The sequence below is a fragment of the Ursus maritimus genome, unplaced genomic scaffold (assembly GCF_017311325.1).
Source record: "Ursus maritimus isolate PB19 unplaced genomic scaffold, ASM1731132v1 scaffold_17, whole genome shotgun sequence".
NCBI classification, from domain to species: Eukaryota; Metazoa; Chordata; class Mammalia; order Carnivora; family Ursidae; genus Ursus; species Ursus maritimus.
In genome coordinates this window covers 29,551,794-29,572,813 of record NW_024424119.1, presented here as the reverse complement: position 1 = coordinate 29,572,813, position 21,020 = coordinate 29,551,794, and the positions used below count along the sequence as shown (strand labels likewise).

The 21,020-nt window shown below is 43.8% G+C and overlaps 1 protein-coding gene across 1 annotated transcript in view; it reads right to left on the bottom strand.

The window, feature by feature from the left end:
* Positions 1-1,437: 1,437 nt before the first annotated feature.
* NR4A3 (nuclear receptor subfamily 4 group A member 3) overlaps positions 1,438-21,020 on the bottom strand; it is a 31,464-nt gene continuing 11,881 nt past the window's right edge. The window contains exons 5-7 of the mRNA XM_040631663.1: positions 15,929-16,128; positions 13,716-13,894; positions 1,438-4,696 (exon numbers count right to left, since the gene is read on the bottom strand). Coding sequence (XP_040487597.1) covers positions 4,449-4,696; positions 13,716-13,894; positions 15,929-16,128 — 627 coding nt within the window. The 3' untranslated portion in view covers positions 1,438-4,448. The remainder of the gene's footprint in view (positions 4,697-13,715; positions 13,895-15,928; positions 16,129-21,020) is intronic.

Here is a 21,020-nt window from a genome sequence, read left to right as displayed (position 1 = left end):
AATAGCCAAAAGGAGGAAACCACCCAAGTGTCCACTGACACATGAATGGATAAGCAAAATGTAGTATATACAAACAATGGTATATTATTCAGCCTTAAAAAGGACACATACCATAATATGAATATTGAGGCCATCAGGCTAAGTGAAATAAGCCAGACACAAAAGGACAAATACCGTATGATTTCACTCCGATGAGGTTCCTACAGTTGTCAAACTCATAGGGACAGAGAGAATGGTGGTTACCAGAGCTGCAGGAGGAGTGAATGGGGAGTTATTTTTTAATGGCTATAGAGTTTCAGTTGTGTAAGAGGAAAAGAGTTCTGGCTATTGGTTAAACAACAGTGCACATGTACTTAACATCACTGAACTGTGCACTTAAAAATGGTTAAGAATGTAAGTTTTATGTGTATTTTACCCCAGTTTTTTTAAAAAAAGTCAACAATTAGCTTCTTGTGTTGTTTTTGTGCATTTAACTTATGGAAATTTCAACTACAGGCATCTGCCCCATATTTAGTCCTGAACTTCCCACGTCCCTCCTCGTTCAAACCAGCCTTTTGCCTCTGGCGTCTCCTTTGGCTAAGCACCTATATTTAAATTCATTTGCAAGATGGAGCTCCACCATATCTCTCATTCTTTTCTTACTCATCACACTGTACAGTTGAGGGAATGAAGGCACTGCTAAGAAGCAAGAAGGGTTGGCCCCTAGACTAAACACAGCACTTAGATGCCACAGAAAATTCTTTGTGTATGAACTGATGAACTAAACTGTGCAGCTCTACATTTCTTTTTTACAGCCGTCAATGCACACACAAAATACGTTTGCCCTAATCCAGAATATATGATGTCTGGGGTAGAGTTGAATGAAAGTTGCATTTGCATTGCCCACTGAGAGGGGTTTCTAGGCAATATAGAGTAGTGGTGTCAGCAAAAAGACAAAGAGTGCTGATCCATCTTGGAGAACTCTAATCCTGATTCTTGTAAATTCTGGTTCATAAACAATTGATATCCCATCATCTTGGTATAGAAATAAATCCTTCATACCCTTAAAGAATATTTTTAGGCAATAAATTACTAGCTCTACTTGATATATATATATATGTATATATTTGATATAGTTATGTATATCAAATATATATGATCTATCTGCCTATATATAGTTGAAAGAAAATAGCTTCAAACATTGTGCATGTTTGTATCTCCTCAAAGCACGCAGCAGGGCTTTGTCCACAGGAAGTAGTCAATACATGGTTATTGAATTTAGAATGTCCTTCTTCCCAATCAGTGAGGTTTAATATATTTCCAATTCAGGATGCCTATTAATTTTTCAGCATTAGTAAGCCTTTAAAAAATCCATTTGGGGATGTGTTTAAGCAAATACTATTATATACATGATGAAGAGAATACTGTTAAATGAAGCATGCTTATTCAACACATCGGTAGCCATTGATAAAATGTAATTTAATTTAATCATTTCAATTTACATTGTTAATGTACAAGAGCATTTCTTTCAAACCACAGGTTAACACACACTAAAGAGCAATGCTGTTAGAAGAGCAGAGAAACTTTGGAAAACTCTGCTGTCTGAAATGAAAGCAAGGCACTCTCCATTAACAGCTGGTGGATTCCTGATTTCCGCCCACAGAAGGCATGTTCACACTGAGAGAGCTCTCCCACAGGGGAAGAATCACCTGCTTTAATTCTTGCTGTCCTCTTCTGAGCTAGTTTGGTCATCCACTCTGTATAAACTTGTGTGTCAACATTAAGACAAAAGAAGAGAGTTGAATTGATGGATTACGTGGGAGGCTCTCATAGTTCTTAACAACTATGGAAGACAGAAGAACACTGGCTATAACCTTTATTTTCAACACTAGTGTCTGGACCTATAACTAAAAACCTTCATTCCTTCCAACCAATCACGACTAAAAAGTCTTTTCCTTAAATCTGATGGGTTTAAAAATAAAAAGTAACAGCATGTCTCCAGGGCTCTGGTTTTTCTGTTTGTTTTGTTTTTCTATTATGGACATGACAAAAAACAAGGATTAACTTTCCAATACTAATGGTGCACAACAGGGTTATGTATGCACAGTATTTCTAATTTATTCAAATTCAATTTGAATTTGGTCTGAAGCTACCTTGTACGAAATGTTAGCTTTCCTGATATTTAATAATGTTTATTATGTTTGCATATAAGCTCAAAAAAATTAATGCAAAAGTACTACTTTACTCACGGTTATCAGGTAAAATGTAAATATTAGTGGTTATTTTTAAAAGCCTGTTCTCCTATAGATGCAAGAAGTTGAGTAAAAACACCGTGGAAAGGAGAATTAGGTCCTAGTCTTGACTCTGGTACTAGCCTATTGGACCTTGGGCAATTTTTACTTTTGCTGGGCCCCAGTTGTCTCCTCTATGAGTTTCGAAGGGGCGGGGGACAAGCTGACAAGTCTAATGTTCCAAGAGCCTAACATTGCAGACCCTATCACCTGGATATAAAAATAATAATCTTTCATGAAAGCTCACACAAACATAATACATGATCAAATATCAGAATGACTCTTGGGGAAAAAAAAAAAACCATATATGCTTTGCAATCTGGGTTACCCTTTGCAGCAATTAGGCAATTCATTTGGCATGTGTTTGATTGTATAATTTAATGACAATATAAACAGCATAGTTTTGTTATTTTTTTCTTTAAAAAGACTAAAGCAAAAATGATTTAAAGCTAACAAAAACTACTGTGACATCAGTTTGACATTCAAAGTTTGTTTCTTAGCAAAATGGCCAAAGATATTTTGACTTGATACAGAGTATATAATATAAAGACTTTTAGACCTAAAAATCTTCAAACATTATTCGAATTTAGCAAAACATAAGCAAAATTTTAATATCAAAGTGCTAAACAGTACTGCCTTAAAAGTCACTGCAAATGAATCATAAAATAACTGCATGGGAAGTAACATTTATTGTACAAATGGTTAATAAAAAGACACATTATAAATATATATATATGTAACCTGCTATATTTATATATATATTTGTTTATTTAATTTCTAATTGGTGTATCCAAGTCACTGTGAACACCCCATTTAAGTACTCTGTAACTCAGCTTCCAGGAGCTGGTGGTCTTGCAATAAATACAGGCAAAGCTATTACAAGAGAACGTGCATACAAATGTTTATACAAATAAGGACACTATGCAACAAATTATCTCATAGTAATATGGCATCGACAGTATAAACATACAAAAGGGAGTACGAACACGGAATGTTGAAACGCAGCCCACTAATCCTGTCTAGTAGTCACATTCATACTATTATTTTTTTAAATAAGACTCACTTGCTCTCCAAAATTGTCTTTGTAACCAATAACAAAAGTTAAATTATATCTATTTAAAAAATCTTATCACCTCTGGTGTTTACCCTGTACGATCAGTTCCTACTTATTTGTGTGTTCTTATTTAGGGATCAAACACTTGAGACTCACTGAATGCTCCCGGGGCTTCTGAATGAGTCAGTCAGTTGCTATTATCTGAAGCAAATTTAGGGAACTCTGTCTGGGTTAATAGAACACAACCGAAACAGCTGTAGGCAATCCCTTTTATAATCTGAGCCCCCTTCAGGACAGCTGGACAGTCAGGGCAGAGATCTGGATCCATTAAGAAGGACCTAAAATCTTGGGTGGACTGTCCCTCAGAAGGGTTCTACATGGCAGGTGGACAAAGCCTCTGCTAGGAAAATTAACGTGTCATTTGCCAACATGACTGCCTCCTTTTTTTTTTCAATATAAAATAAAGGAGAGTTAATAAACAAGACTTAGTAAGACAGCACTTTAAAAATTGCACTTGTATATGGAAGCGAAGAGCCATTATCATTTTGCTATGTCTGATTTATAGGTAATCCTCATCTTTCACCATTCGTTAAAATAAAATAAAGGAAGAGAGAAATTAAGAAGAGAGAATTTCTGCCTTGTTTGCACCACAGATACACCCTTGATACAGGAAGTATATTCTAGAGATCAACCTCAAGACACGTCCTACCCTGGCGAACAACCCTTGGCTGTTCTTGTTTTTAAATACAAAGCAACTATAATTGTATTCCCCAGAAAGAGTTTTAAAACAGTTATATTATCCTTTTTTTTTTCCTGCTGGGATAGCATCATCCAAAAGTGCTTTGTTAGCAATTTCTTAGAAAACCCTCACGAACTATACCCTCCCCTCCCACACCAACCCCAAAGCCTAAATATAAAACACAACCCCAACACAATACTCTGCGAGTTTTCTGGCTTTAGGTTGTAAGGAAAAGTGCCAGAAAAAAAAAAAAAAGTCTTTTCTACAGGAGCTGCTTTTTCTCTTAAGGAAGGACAGAAAATGGTAGGTGTCCAGACCCATTCCTCTGCTGCTTAGCAAGCAGGTGCTAGCCACCGAGGCGGCTCCCCGCTCCGGCTGCTCCCGTTCAGAAAGGCAGGGTGTCCAGGAAGAGCTTGTCAATGATGGAAGGTGGCGACACCAAGTCTTCCAGCTTCAGGTAGAAGATGCGCTGGAGGCCCAGGGTGCAGATCTTGCGCAGTTCTACCAGGGCGCCCAGGACCTTGGGCTCGCTGGGCTCCAGAGCCTGTCCCTTGCTCTGGTGGTCTTTCAAGCTGCTTGTGATCTTGTTGCATAGCTCCTCCACTCTCTTTGGTTCTTTTAACCCATGTCGTTCTGCAGAGGGATAGAAGAGGGCAACTTAGGAGTCAGTTACATCTTAAGAGACTTTGTTTTTTTCTGTTTTTTCTTTTTTTGTAAGGTAGGCTCCATGCCCAACATGGGGCTTGAACTCATGACCCTGAGATCAAGAGTCGATGCTCTACCGACTGAGCCAACCAGGCACCCCCATCTTATTTATTTATTTATTTACTTGAGAGAGAGAGAGAGAGAAAGGGAGGGAGAGAGCATGAGTGGGGGTGGGGGGGCAGAGAGAGAAGCAGACTCCCCACTGAGCAGGGAGCTGTATGTAGGCCTCAATCCCAGGACCTGAGCCAGCCAGGTGCCCCAGGCACCCCCATCTTAAGAGACTTGGAATCCCGAATTGAGGCCTGTGCCTTCTTGCACCAGTTGGGATGGCATTTTACAATCCAAGTGCCCCTGTCTTAGAGGTCACTCATGGCCTTTGGTATCAAATGGGACCAGGGTTTGAGTCCCAGTCCCGCCACTTCCTCGCTGTGTGTCCCTGAGTTAGCCCCTTAATTTCTGAGCCCCAGTTTCCTTGTAAAATGAAGGTGATGATCGTCCCTAATTTAGGGTTTCTGGGAGGACCAACTTAGGGGAAGCACACCGTTCCTGGCACACAGCCACACTGAATGAAGGACAGAGTGGTAATTATTTTGCAGACATTATCCTACAAAAGCCTGGTCAGGAAGCAATACTTTTTCAGTGTGACAAAGAAACACATCCAGGCAAATGAATTCACGTTCCCATCTTAACAGGTGGGCAAAGGGGGGTCTGTAAGTTCCATCTGCTAATGCAGGGGCTGCCCCACGAGACCCAGCACAAAGCACATTTCTTGTGTTTTCATGCTAACCAGCACTGAGAAGAATCCAGCTTTCTTTTCCTGGTTTTTGGCCCCCCTTGAAACACCTATTGACCTACACCTGGCGCTCGGTACAAAATACACATGTCTCCCTGCTGTGGCGATGGAAAAGTCGAAGAGAAGGGAAGAGGCCCAGAAAGAGGCACTGCAGGCATTTTACAAGGTAGCAAGACATGAACACCTGTATCTCGTATTTTATGGAACAGTACAGAAAGGGATCCCCGTGTTAAATATTATGATCTCCTATTTTATTTTAAGGTTAAGGGATTTTCCCCAAGTCCCAAAGATTTTGTCCTCCTGCCCCAGAGCAATGTTGCATCTCTAATCAGAAAAGAGCCTCACGTCCAGTACAAATCGCTTAGTTCTCTCTCAGCATTTAGACACCAAAGTCTCTTTCCTGAGAGAAGAGCTTGTCCCTGGTTATCTCAGTCACGGTTTTTCTAATCTCTAAGTATATTTACATGTAGAACAATAATTCTTGTGAGATGGAAGACATCCTTCCAAAAGGAAATCAAACAATAGCGTCTAGTTTTTCCTACGTTTATTTTTTCAGTTGGGGATATATTTTTAAAAAATTTTTTTAGATTCCGGAATAATTAACCTACAGTGCTGTAATAGTTTCAGGTGTACAAAAGTGTTCAGTGATTCAACAATTCTATACATTACTGAGTGGTCATCAAGATAAGTATACTCTTAATCCTCAGTTGGGGATATTTTTGTTAGGGGAGTTATTTCCTTAAAACAAAAACAAAAACAGCCAATTAGCAAAATGAAGCAATATCCAGGCATTTCTTTCTTCTCTTGCCCTAAATCAAAGGAGGCCCAGGGACCAGGAGATCTGCATTCTTCCCTAGGTTGGCTAGTTGTGTATGACTTGGGTGAGTTCCTCCCTCTTTAAGGCTTATCTTAAAAGGAGGAGGTTGGACTTAATGACCCCTAAGGTCCCTTCCAGCTCTGATGTGTTATAATTACATTAAACTACAACCGTGAAAATTGCTAGCAGCATCTTGGTTGGATTGTAACTTGCAGGCGTCTCATCTCCGTGCACCATAATATAGAGCAAAGGGCACTGGATGTGCAGCCAGACAGAGCTGGGTTCCATTTCTGGTTCTGTTACTTTCTAGCCATGTGACCTCATCTCTTTGAGGCTCAATGTCCTTCTAGGAAAATGGGGATTACAGGGTGGTAGATATACAAGTCTTTATTGTGTTCTTTGTTCCTTTCTGTGTGTCTCTTATTTCAAGATTTTATTTTATTTTATTTTATTTTATTTTATTTTATTTTATTTTATTTTATTTTAAAGAGAGTGTGCAGGTGCATATGTGCACAGGCGTGTGAGAATGGGGGTGGGGAGGCTGGTAGGGAAGGGGCAGAGGGGGAGAAAGAATCTTAAGCAGGCTCCATGCCCAGTGCTAAGTCTGACTCAGGGGCTCGATCTCACAACCCTGAGATCACAACCTGAGCTGAAATCAAGAGTCGAACACTTAACTGACTAAGCCACCCAGGCCCCCCAAGACTTTATTTTTTAGGTAATCTGTACACCCAATGTAGGGCTCAAACTCACAACCCTGAATCAAGAGTTGCATACTCTACAGACTGAGCCAGCCAGGCACTCCCTTTTCTGTGTGCCCTAAATATTACACAATAAATTGAAAGAAAAAGCACAATTACAATAAAACCTACTTCCGTGGGTTATTGTGAGGCTTAACTACGATGCTGCTACAGGAAAGCCTTCTGCCAGCGGCGTAGTGCTACATGCACGGTGCTGTCAGCCCCTGCAACAGTGCCTGCCGCGTGGCAGACGGTTGGCAACCGCAGGGTCAAACAAAACGCTGAAGTCCCCCACTTCCCAAGCTTTGCAGCGCATGATTTTGCTTTTTCCAGGAAACTATTAGCTAATCAGCCCAGGTGCAAACCTGTCCTCTATGTTTACCCTTACTGCATACACAATCCCTTTGTTCAGCCTCAAAAGACGCACCCAGGAGGGAACTTTAAGAGAAATTCTGCCTGCAACGGTGTTCTTCCTAAAGTTTTATTCCCCGCCCCTCCTCCTGCCCCAAGAAAAAAGCAGACTGCAAGTTTGGCAGTAACTTCAAGAGCTGTAAAATGCTCATAGCCTCTGACCAAGTAACCCCACTCTTGGGAATTTATCTGAAGGAAAAATTCAGTAGAAGACAAACTGTATGCACGAAGACATGGGGGCAGCGGTATCTATTAAAAAACTGGGAAAAGAGAAGGGGTGGAAGAATAGGGAAACTGCTAAATGGTGTATGCACATAATGGAAGATTCTGTAGACATCAGAAAGGACAAATAGGAAGACTATAAAGCAACATGGAAAAATATGTAATATCACATTAAAGAAAACAGAATATAAAATGGTATCTAGGCGGTGATGACATCTATGCAAAATTTACTTCTGCATATGGAGAAGGGTGCAAGGAAACAGAAAAGTGAGAATATTTATGAGATTGTCAGCTCACTCTTTTCCTTCCTTTTAAAATTTCCAAGTTAGCAGTATTTGTATATTAAACTGTTAACATACAACAATCTGGGATTTGGTTTCTCTAGCAGCCCTAACATGATCAAACAGTCGTCTTGCTGATAGTAAATTCCATTAATACCACACTACATCAAATTAGGTTCACAACCCAGGGGGAGAGGCTTTAGCCAGAATAAAACACCAATCCACTGATTTAAACTTTGCCTTCCTTTCAGTGGCCCGTGTCTGGCATTATATTCACGATCCCATATTCGTCTTCGGGATAAAGAAATGGAGCAAGGTGTTGGCTGGATTTGGGGAGGGGGTCGATTATGGAACCTTGTAACTAGACTTTCTCATGGCCAAACTCACAGAAGGTGCCTCAGAGTTTTCCCTGCTCTCCAACCAGTTGTGATTGCGCCATAACTATGGCAACCATTATTTATTCAGTGAACTCAAGTGGAGATCGATACCTCCCTGCCAGCTGGATCAACCCTAGGCCTGGAATTCCTTGAGGAATTCAGAGACGCTCCTGTTAGAAGCCAAAGGCACCTTCTTTGTTGTGTCGAACAGCCACCGGATTTGTGGTTTCTTTACTTTTTCAAAAGGGCTGAGATAAGATTCAGTCTCCATGCAAACGGGCGGCCAGCAGCTAGCAAGATTCCCAAATCACCAGGGAGACACTAAGTGTCGGGCACCTTCCTAGTAATCAGAAATTCCTTAAAACCCCAATCACTGATGTTTTATAGTTTAAGGGACCTCTTTTCTTTTTGGTGCCGGGTAAACACGGCTGCAGTGCTGACAGACAGAGACTTCCTCAATCTGGGGGAAGTCGGACACGTGGATTTCCCCCTTCCTAGAGAATCACACACGGTGTTTAGTGTAAGATCTTTGTCACCGTTAAACAAAATAAGCTCTTCTGGCATTTCTTGCTCTCTGATCTACATCATTTTTACCCAGTATTTCCTTATGTTAACTCAGATTTTTGTATCCAAAACTTTAAGACGCGTCTTATAGAAACGGTTAAGCACCGGATTTATGTGTCGCGATCGTAGTACATAGGAGCTGGAAAGGGTCTGAGTCATTTAGTTCACACTCCCACCCAAGACAGGAGTCCCTACGGAGATGTCACAAAGACAGTGCCCGGCACGAGCTGGGTAATAACAATATACCTAGTAGCCCCTTCTATTATACTCTTTTACTTAGATTATTTTATCACGCCCTCTCAACATCCTTGTGAAACAGGCAGGGCAAAGATGATCTTTATTTAATAGATAAGAAGGCTCAGGCTCGCAGAGTTAAGTGACTTGCTCACAGTCAAATTTAGCAAGTGGCTAATTTTTTTGCTCCAAGTCCAGACATGTTTCTATTACCAGGATGCCTTGAACATTATATTAGAATGTTCTTCATCCTGAGATGAATTCAGCCTCCCTGTAACTCCTTCCTACTTTCTGTGTACCTAACTGACTAATTGATTAATTACTTCTTCCAACAAATACGGACGTATGGAGTGCCTATTTTGTGCCCAGCACTGTTATAGCCATTGGGGTAGAGCAGTGAACAAAACAGACAGACAATAGATCATATTCCTGACCTGTGTGGTGTTAGTATCTAAAGAAACTGTTGGATTCCTATGCAATTTCAGCTATCCATGCTGAGACAGGAAGGGAGGCAGGTGGGGGAGGAGACAGAGGAGGGAGGGAGGGAGGGGGAAAAGGAAGGAATATGAGAGAGAAAAGAGGGAGAGAGAGGGAGAGGGAGGGAGAGATGGAGTAATATAATAGAGCTAGTAAGGTCTGTGCTCATGGCTTTCCCTTTTCACCCAGTTAAGATCTACTCATCGTGTAGACTGCAGATCAAATACTTCTTCAAGGGAACTCGCCTTGTTGCTCCCCGTTTAGGTCATATTCTCCTACAGCATTCTATTTTTTCCCCTTGAAGGATATAACAGGGCGAAATCAGCTATTTGTCTATTTATCTGCCTCCTCCATTAAATGTAAGCTCCATGGGGGCATGGACTGTGTTTTCCTACCATTAGGAAACTACCTGCAACACCAAGCTTACTACATAGGAGACACAAGTAACTATCTGTTCAATGAATATGTACATGGGGGAACAATGGCCTGTAAAATATGATTAAATGATACTAAACACGTGGGCTGCTGAGAATAAATATAAAGTTGGAAGTTAATGAGCAGCACACAATGGTAAAGAACTCCACAAGCTCTAAAACCTAGCACAAAGAAGCTTTGGAGCCAGATTTGCTGGATGTAAAACCTAGCTCTGCCACTTATATGCCCAGTGACCTTGGGTCTGTTTCCATGTTTGTAAAATAGGGCTGATGAGGGTACCTGCCTTGTGGGTTGTGGTGAGAATTAAATGAATGAATACATGTGAAGTGTGTGGGACAATGCCAGCATACAGTTAAGTACTTAAAAAATATTAGCAAGTATCCTCTATGCCTAAAACTCAACTCATTAACATCCTCTTCAAATCAGCCACTTCTCTTGAGTTTGCCTAGGAAGGATTTCACCGTCCTCCCCATCGCTCTCACCACCATGTCTAATGATTCCTCTCCCTGGCCATCATAGTTAATCAACTGATTATTATCTCCGTGATGTTTTTTGCATCTAGCTCCTCCTCTCAATCTCACTGCCTCTGAGCTAGGTCTGCAGTAACTACTACCTACATTGTTTCCATAGCTCTTGGCTGGTCCCTCTGCTTCCCATCTCTGCTGTAATCCATCCCAGATCTTTCCAGATCTACTTACTAAACAACATTCAACAAAAGAGCATGTGTAAAGCCCTCGGCACAGTACCTGGCACTGGGTATTTAAAAATGGTAGCTATTATTAATTTCATGGAATCCTAATTACCAATAGCTTTCATTGTTCCTTGCTACTCAAGTGTGGTCCCTGCACCAGCAGCACCAACATCACCTGGGCGCTTGCTAGAAATGCAGAGTCTCAGGCCCTGCCCTGGACCTGCCTCATCAGAATGTGCAATTTAACAAGATGCTTAGTGAGTTCATGCACAGGAAAGCTGGGGAAGGCTCTGCCCTAGCCACTCCTGGCCCCCACGACATGCCTGAGCCAGTCTGCACCATGCTACCTCCTTGGGAAGCCATTCATGACCAGCACAGCACATGAGCAGTAATCCGGACTCCCCCTGCACCGAATCTCTTGCTTTTAAGGACCCGGACACTAACCGCCACACATCAAGTTCACTGCATCCTAATCGCGTATGACTTCCTAGAAGGCTATACATACCCTTTCTGATGGTAGAACTAATGCATGGCTCATCTTGGCATCCTGAGAGACTGACACCCAAGCCTGGCACATAGTAGGCCCTCAATATTTATTTAATGAGTGGATACTTCTAACACGGTAATTCCACACTAACTTTCTGTTTGGGGTCTTCCTATGGATGAAACATAATTAACTGTTCCCAGACCTCACGTCACCGGTACCCTGTCAGAAGCAAAGCGTTGCTGTTGCTCCCATGTCAGGGATGGGGCACCGGTGAAAGAAGACAGGGCAGATAAACTGGGGACTTAAAAACATTTGACAACCACAACTGTGGGGAATGAGAGCGATCTAAAAGAAACCATTTCCTGCCCCACCTCACCACCTAGTTTTTCAGAAGGAGGCCTAGAGACAGGTGGAAGAAGCAGAAAAAAAGAAGTAGAAAATAAAAGCCATGTGCGTGCCAACTTCTAATACTGCCCAGATTCTTCATAATTTTCCTGGAAAAGAGATTGGTTAAGCTTCTAACAGCTCGTTTCCTTTTCATGAGTTCTTCCCTGTGGTGTAGGAGAAGACGATTTTGGGATGAGTGTTCTGATGGCAGAAGCCCAACTGACCGCAGCCCCACAATCACCCTGGACCATCAGTGGAGATTATTCCGAAGACAGGATTTCCTGGGAGCCCACACTCACAGGGAAATGACTACCTGCGACAAGGCTCACACCACTGTTTTCCAGACATCACCCTTTGTGCCATTTCCTGATGCTTGCTTATATTTCAAAGCCCCTCCCAACCAGCAAACCGCAAAGTACTGCAAGGTGCAGAAATGAGAGAAGAGTTATTTTTCCTGTGGGTATTAACCACAGCACCTAGGACAGCTCTGCACAGGCTGGCAGGACCGAGGGCAGGAACCGGGACTACCCCATGAAGGACAGGGCCCCCTGTGTCCGAGCGCTGGGCAAGTGCAGCTTCATTTCTTCAACACCAGTGTCCTCCTTTGAGCCTCTCAAGCATCCAAGGAGAGATTCGCCAACATAACACCTCCTAAAGCCACCACCAGCTTCCTCATGCCACCGAGTTTGGTTTTGGACTCCCTAGGGTTTATAAGGGGCAGGGGCAGGCACGTGCCTACTTTGAGGGGGTCCCTGTTACTGTCACTCCAGGATGGACAGTAGGTGGGTCGAATGCCTATTCTGAATCCAGTTTGGCTACATCACAAACCAACTTTCCTGTAATCCTTACTGCTGCTTCATAGAATAAGTGTTGCCATCCCCATTTTACAGATGGGCAAACTGCAGTCCAGAGAAATGAAATGCATTACTGAATAGCACACACTTATTAAATACAGGGCCCCAGATTACAACCTGGGGGTGCTGGATTCCATAGTCCATGCTTCCTCCCTGAGCAAATCTCCACATTAAGGACAGTGGGCCGGGCAGCTGTAACTGTAGGACACACGGCGGGCTGGAGGCAGAGGTGGGACCCACACCACCTTCTCCTAATTCCTTCTCTGTATTCTCTGCACTGAGCTGGCCAATATCTCCAGGTGGGGACTGCCTGGCCCTCACGTGTCCCGGGCTCATCATCATCTAGTAATTTCTACTTAACAAGTACAACAAACACACCGAGTGGGCTCTCCTCTTAAACCACAGCTCCTATACCTGGACTGGCCTTTTCCCTCTTATTGGTGCTCAAAACCAGCTGTCGGGGTAGCTCTTTCTAAAATGCAACACTGGCTCTGATGCTCCCCTGGTCAACACGTTCCATGGATCCCCACTGCTCCCGGAATGATCTCGGACCTCCTCACTAATGTGTGAAAGGCTCCTCGTGTCTCACCAAACCCTTCCCTGTCAGGCCAGTCTCACTTCCCAGCCCTCTATTTTTTTTACTCATTTCCTTCCTGAAACTTATGACAGCCATATACTCAATGGGTCTAGCAAATTTTTATGCATCCCTAGCATTCTCAGTCCTTCTATTTTAGCCTGGAGATATACTGTGCTTTTATCAAGGACTATCCACGCTTCTAACATGTTACCTCTTTTGAGAAGAACACCTCCACCTTCGATGTCTCGGCACTTTGTACCCACTCCCACAGCCCCACCATGGCACAGCACCCTGTCTCACATGCATTCATGTGCACGTTCCAGCCCCTCTAGGGATGTGTGCTATCACCTCCGAAAACCCACTGACGTGAGCAGAGTGCCGAGATCAGTGAACACTTGTTGATTCACTAGACTCAACACTCATTTCCAAAAGGGTGTGGCAATGTGCTCGTTTTATTTACTGCGAGCCAAGGCTGGCTCTAAGTGGGGGTCATTTTCCTAATTTTCCAGTGTATGTGTGACAGCCAAAGCCGGAATCCACCTTTAACACAAGAAAGGAGAGGAAGGGGGACACAGTCACTTTGGTAACCAGGGTGGTGCTTACCTGTGACCATGCTCAGTGCTGACAGGCATGCTAAGGCTTGGATATCAAGGTTCAGGCTCTGCAAGCTTAAGGAAAAGTCTTTAATGGAGTCGAGCCACTCCCCAAATCCACGAAGGCACTGAAGTCGATGCAGGACAAGTCCATTGCAGAACACAAACTTATCTTCAGCTGTGTTCGACCTATAAGACAAAGTCATGGGGGGTGGGAGATAGAGACACATCAAACAGGTGTTCAGTCTGTCCAACATCAGAACACAAAGGCGCCTAAACAGCCAGGGGGCAGCGTTCAGAACCTAGCATGGTGCGGTGGAACCTGCCCAGATACTCTGATGGACAAGACTGTGCTCCTGACATCAACAACCACCACCACTTGTCTGCGCCACCTTTCTTGGTGAGCGTCAGCCCTGGGGAGCAGGGGGCGGGGGGAGGGGTGGTGGAGGCAGCACTCCCGGAGAGTGGAAGTGAAGCCCCAGGCTCCGCCTCTTTCTGTAGTGAACTAGAGCCTGTTCCCTTCAGGGCTCCTTGGCCAGGACTTCTCCCTCTTATTCTTAAATGTCAAAAACCGATAAGACCCGAGACTAGACACTACAATTCCACTAGGCAGACTCTTAGAACACCAAGTCCTTGCAACTGCCAGAAGTCAATCACAGAAGGAAAAAGTGACCCACTATCAAAGGAGTGGTTGTTTTCTGTCTCCTTCGGTACTTTTAACCGTGGGGCTGCGCAGGGCTTTTTCTTAATCTGCCTGATAGTTTATATTATGTCCTTTATCATCTCGTTCCTCTCTCCTGAAAGGTGCCCTGGAACACCCAGATGTCACCACTTAGCCGTGGGGCCTGGGGCACTCTTCCCTTTCCCTTCTCTATAAAACAGGAATTCTGATGGCTACCTCCTAAGATTGTTGTGGGAATTAAATAAAGGATTTGAAAGCCCACGCACAGGGCCTGGTACACAAGAGGAGCTCAACGAGTATGAGGTGGAACTAATTCTGATTCCTCTATGGTCCTTACTCGAACCTTCCCTTTCTTTTAACTTTCCAGTCTCTTGCTACGTATTTCTCTCTTTCAGTCTATTGCACTAACAAGTTAATATCTCCTGATTTGGGATTCTTGGATGGGTAGCTTTATTCATTCATTCACTTAACAATTATGTCCTTAGGCATGTGCCATTCCGGGAACCAGGCACTGGAGAAAATTTGGTGAACAGTATGTACATGGCACCTGCCCGCATGCAGCTTTTCCCTTAATCCTTTGCTGCCTGCCTAACAGAGGACAGTCCCATTGCTGGCTTGGCTCCTGTGCACACCAGACTGGCTGTAATTACGCTCATGACTGACTCCCGAGATGTAACTCCGGCTCTGACTCTCCTACGGATCCTGCCACAGAGGCACACGCGGGCCGGAATGGTTCAGTCTCAGAGTTTAAAACCTGGACCTCGGGCCACTCGCATCAGAATCCCGGGAGCATGAGTTAAAAATGCAGATTTCTGGACTTCTTCCAGAGTAGCTCCAAACCAAAATAGCTGGGAACGAGGCACGGGAATCTGCACTTCAAACCAGAGTTTCTGGTAACACAGTATGAAAAGCTTAGAGAGAAGCTTAGATCCCAGGTTCCAGCTTTTTGGAAAATCACTGCCTCTGTCTTTGGTGTCACTGAGTAGGATAGATTGGACCAAATCTTTTGATCCAGAAGCTATTCTCTTGGAGTAAACACTGGGGGTTGAGAAGCTGTGGGAACTCTTTAGAGCCCCATCTGGTGTACTAGAACAGTCACTTGTTAAATAGAAACCCATGAGGTAAATGCAATGTTCAAAACAAATACTAGCCTGCCAGGAAATACCTTATGCACCATGAGAGAATCTTCCTAGAATCATAGAATGTTGGAACCGCCATGGGCTTCAGAGACCAATAGATCTAACCTCCACATTTCACAAAGTGAAGTGAATTTCAAGCGAGGCCAGTGACCGGACCAGGGTCTTACAGCAAGTCCATGTTGGAACCGAGACTAGAACCCAGGGGTCCTGGCACAGGCCAGTGCTCTCACCCACGGCCCCGTTTCATTAATGCCTCATCATATTTCCTATTTCCTTCCTGAGCAAGCTTTTCATCGATGACTCCGTTACAAACACAGCAGGCTTCCAACTTCTTCAAAGCAAGGGGAAAACTAAAAAAAAAAAAAAAAGAAAGAAAAGAAAAGATAAAATCATCGTCATTACCTGATGGAAAGTCTGAGAACAAACAGCTCCAAAAAGGCTGACTCTATAAGTAATGTCTGATCTTCTTTGGGGAGATCAATAAATCCGGGGATCTTCTCTGCCCAGCTTCTGGACACATCGATGGACGCTGTCAGGAGGTTGTAGAACTGTTGCACGTGCTCCGCGTCGGTGCCCGCCGCGGCCTGTTCGGTGGGACAGTACTAGAAGGCAAACCGCAGAGAGCGCGTTAGCGCAGTTCAACGGGGACCCCAGCGCCATTTGCAAAATTGGCTTTTCCGAGACTCTCAGTGCCTATATCCTTACTTTTAGGTCCCATGGTTATGAAAGGTTTGTTTTTGTTTTTGTTTTTTTGTTTTTGTTTTGTTTTGTTTTGCATTTAGTCTCATCTGATTCTCACAATGTAAACAGCAAATTTTGTTACCTCTTCACAGACAAAAGGAATCTGATGACGTCCCACTAGTGCAGTGGTTTTCAATCCCGATGCAAGATTGAAATCAAGTTTAAAAAACACTGTGTCTAGCTCATCCGTACAGCGATTTCAATTTAACTGGTCTGGGGTGGGGACTGGGCATCAGGAACTTCAAAGGCTCCCCAGGTGATTCCAAAGAGCAGCCGTTGTTGAGAAGCATTACCCCAGAGGTCTGTGTCGGAGGAGGCCTCCAGGGTCTACTGATTCCACTAAAGCACAGCTGTCTCGAAGATGCTAACTAAGCCGCAGTTCTCAAAGTGCAGTCCCCCGACCGGCAGCACCAGCAACACCTGGGAATGTGCCAGAAATGAGCACCTTGGGCCCTGACCCAGACCTACGGAAGCAGAAACTCTGAGGATAGGTGAGACTGTTTTATGGAGTTCTCCAGCTGGTTCTCATGCACACTGGAGTCTTGGAACCACAGAATTAACCAATAGGAGAAGAGAATGATTTTTGCTTGCTGCAGGTGGACTTCTGTGAGGTAAAACAAACCAGGCAGGGGAGGGGGTATGTGTCTCCTTAACAGGGCCCAGGCAGTCATGTGCCATCAGTGAGTCTGATAGACTTGTGCCTACTTAAATTCATGAAAATGAAATAAAATACAAAGCCCAGTTTCTCAGCCTCACTGGCCATATTTCAAGCGCTCCAAAGCCATGTGTGGTGTAGAACATTTCCATCACTGCAGAATATTCTATTGAATGGCACTGATCTCAAGGGAGAAGAAAGATTCAAGAAAAGTCCCTGTCCAGCTTTTGGATAGTCTCGTAGAGTCCTGGTTTTGCTTGAGTCACTGGAGGAAAAAGTCTTTCCTGCTTTCGGCAGGAAGACTGATACAGCAAGATAATAATCAAGGGACAACCAACAACAGACTTGAGAGATCTGCCGAAATACTCATGTCGATATGCACCCTAACACAGCCTTGTGTGTGTTTCTGTCCTTTCTCTCAGGTCCTCCTGGGGTGTGGATTTTAATCCGTATTTTATAGATGAGAAAAATGAGGCTCAGAGGGCCTCAGGGAGGCTTGGAGACTTTCCCGAGGTACACAACCAACAGAGGTCCAGCCAAGACTTAAACATGGCCCTGCGATTTCCACTCCTACTCTTCCTGGCTGTTAATATGTCTGAGGTTTCTAGCTGGTAGCCTGTGGCATCGTGTTAAAAAGCATTTTGCTTTGCTCTAATTGGAGGTCTCCGCGTGTGTATTTGGTCCCATGTTTTGTCAGCAGCACAGTGACAGGCACATAATTGACCCCCAGTAAGTTGTCGTTGAATATTATTCCATGAAAGAAGAGTCAGGGGACTGCCTACGTTCGTCGCAGTGCCCTACCCTGGCTGGCGGGGGAACAGCCAATAAGCACCAGGTGCTGACTGAGGAACTACTTAGATAGGAGGGAATGAGGCACTTGTCTTAGTTGGGTCTCTTTTTTTCTTTCCCTTTGTACTTTCCCAAGAGGCATCACGAAATAACAAAAGACACCATCAGACAAGGGGCCCAGTTGCTTTAATCCTAGATTTGTCCAGGCCCCTAATTTGTGAAAGAATGTAGTTACCTGGGATAAATGACTTCACTTTTCTGAGCCTCGGTTTTCTCCTCTGTCAAATGGGGATGATACACTCCTCAGTTCTGTTGTAAGGATTATATATGATGATATGCTTGAAGGGCCCGACATAAGGAAGATATTTAACAAATGATGACGGCGATGATATTGATAACGATTAAGATACTTGGAACTAACACTGTCCCTTCACCTCCATATTTATAAAATGGGGAAAAGGATTGAACTGGAAGGTTTCTAATTCTCAGCACTGACTTTCTAGGATCCTATAAATAACATCAGGTCCAGTTCAGAGGCTGGCTCCTCTGTTCTCAATAATCCCACCCAGAGCTTGGATTCTATGAAGCCCTGGATGTTTCTGTGCTGTGATGGGACTCCTTGGGAGCAAAGTCCAGGAGAAGGAAGCAGTCCTCCTTCCCAAAGATAGTCAAGGATGGCGGCGTGATCCTGGTGTCACAACACTTCCTCCCATCTCCTTTCAGCACAGATACTACTAACTGGAGGAGAGTGGAAAACGGATTTGATTTAACTTTTTTTTTTTTTTTTTACTTTCTCTTCTTATATGAATCTAATTCCATATATTTTCCAAGGACAGGAGGAAAATTAGAGCAGAACCCCCTTTAGAAAGCCGACAGCACTACATGCGAAACTCCCGAGCGGTATCTGGAGTACAGAAAAGAATGTCGGAGCAGGTAGCAGATCATGGGGTCCTCCTCCAGGCTCTGGCATTGACCTGCTGTTCAGCCCTAGCCAAGTAACTAAACTTCTCTGGAGAAGAAAGTGAGCGGGCTACCTGATTTTTAAGACTCCTTCTGGCTTTCGCATTCAGCTATCTTTCTGTTATTGATTTCTAGTTTAGTTCCACTGTGGTTTGATGGCAGACATTGTTTTCAATTCTTTTAAATTTGTTAAGGTGTGTTTTATGGCCCAGACTATCCGCTATCCTGGCCAATGTTCCATAGGATGGCTCTGGTATTCGATGATTCTAAACGTTGCTAATCAGACCAGGTATGATGTTACTGCCTAGAATTTGACACTGATTCAGCATTATTTTGTCTTAAAATAGTGTGTTAAATGGAGAGAAAAAGACCAAAGGTTGTAAACTTTTTCCTGGGAATGGGACCTAATCGCTCCCTCCTACACTGACCTCCATGGCTCACAACTCAATAATCTCTCTGCTTTCAATATTTGCTCAGAATCCTCCAGAGTGCTTAGCTTCCACCCAGCATCCTCTGCCGGCCTCCGTCCCTGCTGGGCTCACATTTCATGCATCCTGCACACAGGGGGGCTCAGATCCTGCCTACCCTGCGTGTGCAGTTGTGTCTGATGGAGTCCCGCAAGGAGAAAAGCCAGCCGGCCCAGCAGGCCAGACTCCAGCCAGACCCTCTGGGCTTCACCTGCAGGGATACTGGTCCAGGTTCCAGAATTCTGGGGCCAAACTGGATTCAGCCTGAGCCACCAGTAACTTGGGGGTGACTGGTGGGTCAGCACCCAATGCTAGGGGAAAAGACAGACAAAGCGTCCTCTCTGCTGAACATAAGATTTAAAGAAACAGAACAAAACATTTTGGATCCTTTCTCACCTGGCCTGGCAGTTTTTATCAAACCTTGCTGAGGAATACTAGATCTGGAGTTGGAAGAATCAGATCCCCATTCTCTGCTTCTGGGCTCCCCTACATCACTCTGTCTCTGGCCTAGGCAGGTTTGGGGTTCACCAGAGAAAATCTGGAAATATTTGCTTATCGATCATTCCCGTCTAATTTAGGTCAAATAGAGAAAGACTTTATAAAAAGTCTTTCCTGTTTAGGCTTTTTTCCTGTTTAGGCTTTTTATTTCGGCCTATGTGAATAATCGATCCATCCAAAATCTGGCTTTCCCTCTAGTGAGAGACACAGTATTACGTTTACTAACTGTTTAGAAGAGGCTACAGGTAACGTCTGATGGAAGTTTTTCTGAATAACCTAGAAGGAGAATCTAGAGCTGAAAATAGCAACAGAAGTTACTTAAATGAGTCTCCATTTTGCATATGGCAACACTATGGCTATTGAGGTCAGACTTCATCAACAACCCAGGCCTAAAATAAGTTGTTTGAATGGGAATTAAGTGAGACCCGCAGGGAATGCCAGCCCTAGCACACTAGCAATGTGATGTTTTCAGAGCAGAACGGAATCTGATATTTACTGTATCTCACTGCCAGTCCAGGCTGAATATGTAAAATGTCCTGAGAACATTTTATCTCCTCTCAGAATGTTCTGCCTCTTTCTATTTCTTTGTATGTTTTAGACGTGATCATTACATGAGCCAAACTCTGTAGACATATTCCTAGGTTCTTACAGTTTAAAAACTGACACTTAAAAAACAAAACAAAATAAAACTGGCAACAAATATGTTTTCCCCCCATTTTTTTCTTTTTTAACTGCCTTCCCTGCTAAAAAACAAAACAAACAAACAAAAACCCTCTCCTCCTCCCACTAATGGCATCACCACAGTGATACCTTTGCTTACTTTCTCTCTCCCTCCTGCCACATCAGCGGCGGCAGGAGCTTCTCTTCAACAACGTGTCCACTGCTAAAAAGCAGTGCCTGACACCCAGCAGCCATTCGATAAGTTATTTGTTACATGACTTGGTTACTTTCTGAAAATTTATAAGTCTATCGCTCATTCCTTCGGAGCCTCAAAAAAAAAAAAAAAGTTGGGAAACAGGAGATTTGAGGTAAAACTGGATTGTTTTTATTAAACTATATTGGTGGTTCTCAAACCTTCGTGTGGCAACAACTTGCCCAGCGCGCTTGTTAAAATGCGGATTCCTGTTTGCCTCCTCCCCCTCTCCCAGTTCTGATTCGGTAGGTCTGGGTGTGGCCCAGGAATCTGAATTTTTAAGCAAACACCCTGGGTCTTTCTGGGCACCACACTTGGGGAAATGCTGAGCTCTACCCACAGTGGGATTAGAGCAGGTGTGATGCTCAGAGGGTCAGAGAATGAGAAGGCTGGGAGGGAGCATGGCCGTGCATTGAGTCCCATCTCCTCACCGGTCAGACGAGGAAGCTGAGGCCCGCTGTGGCACAGGAA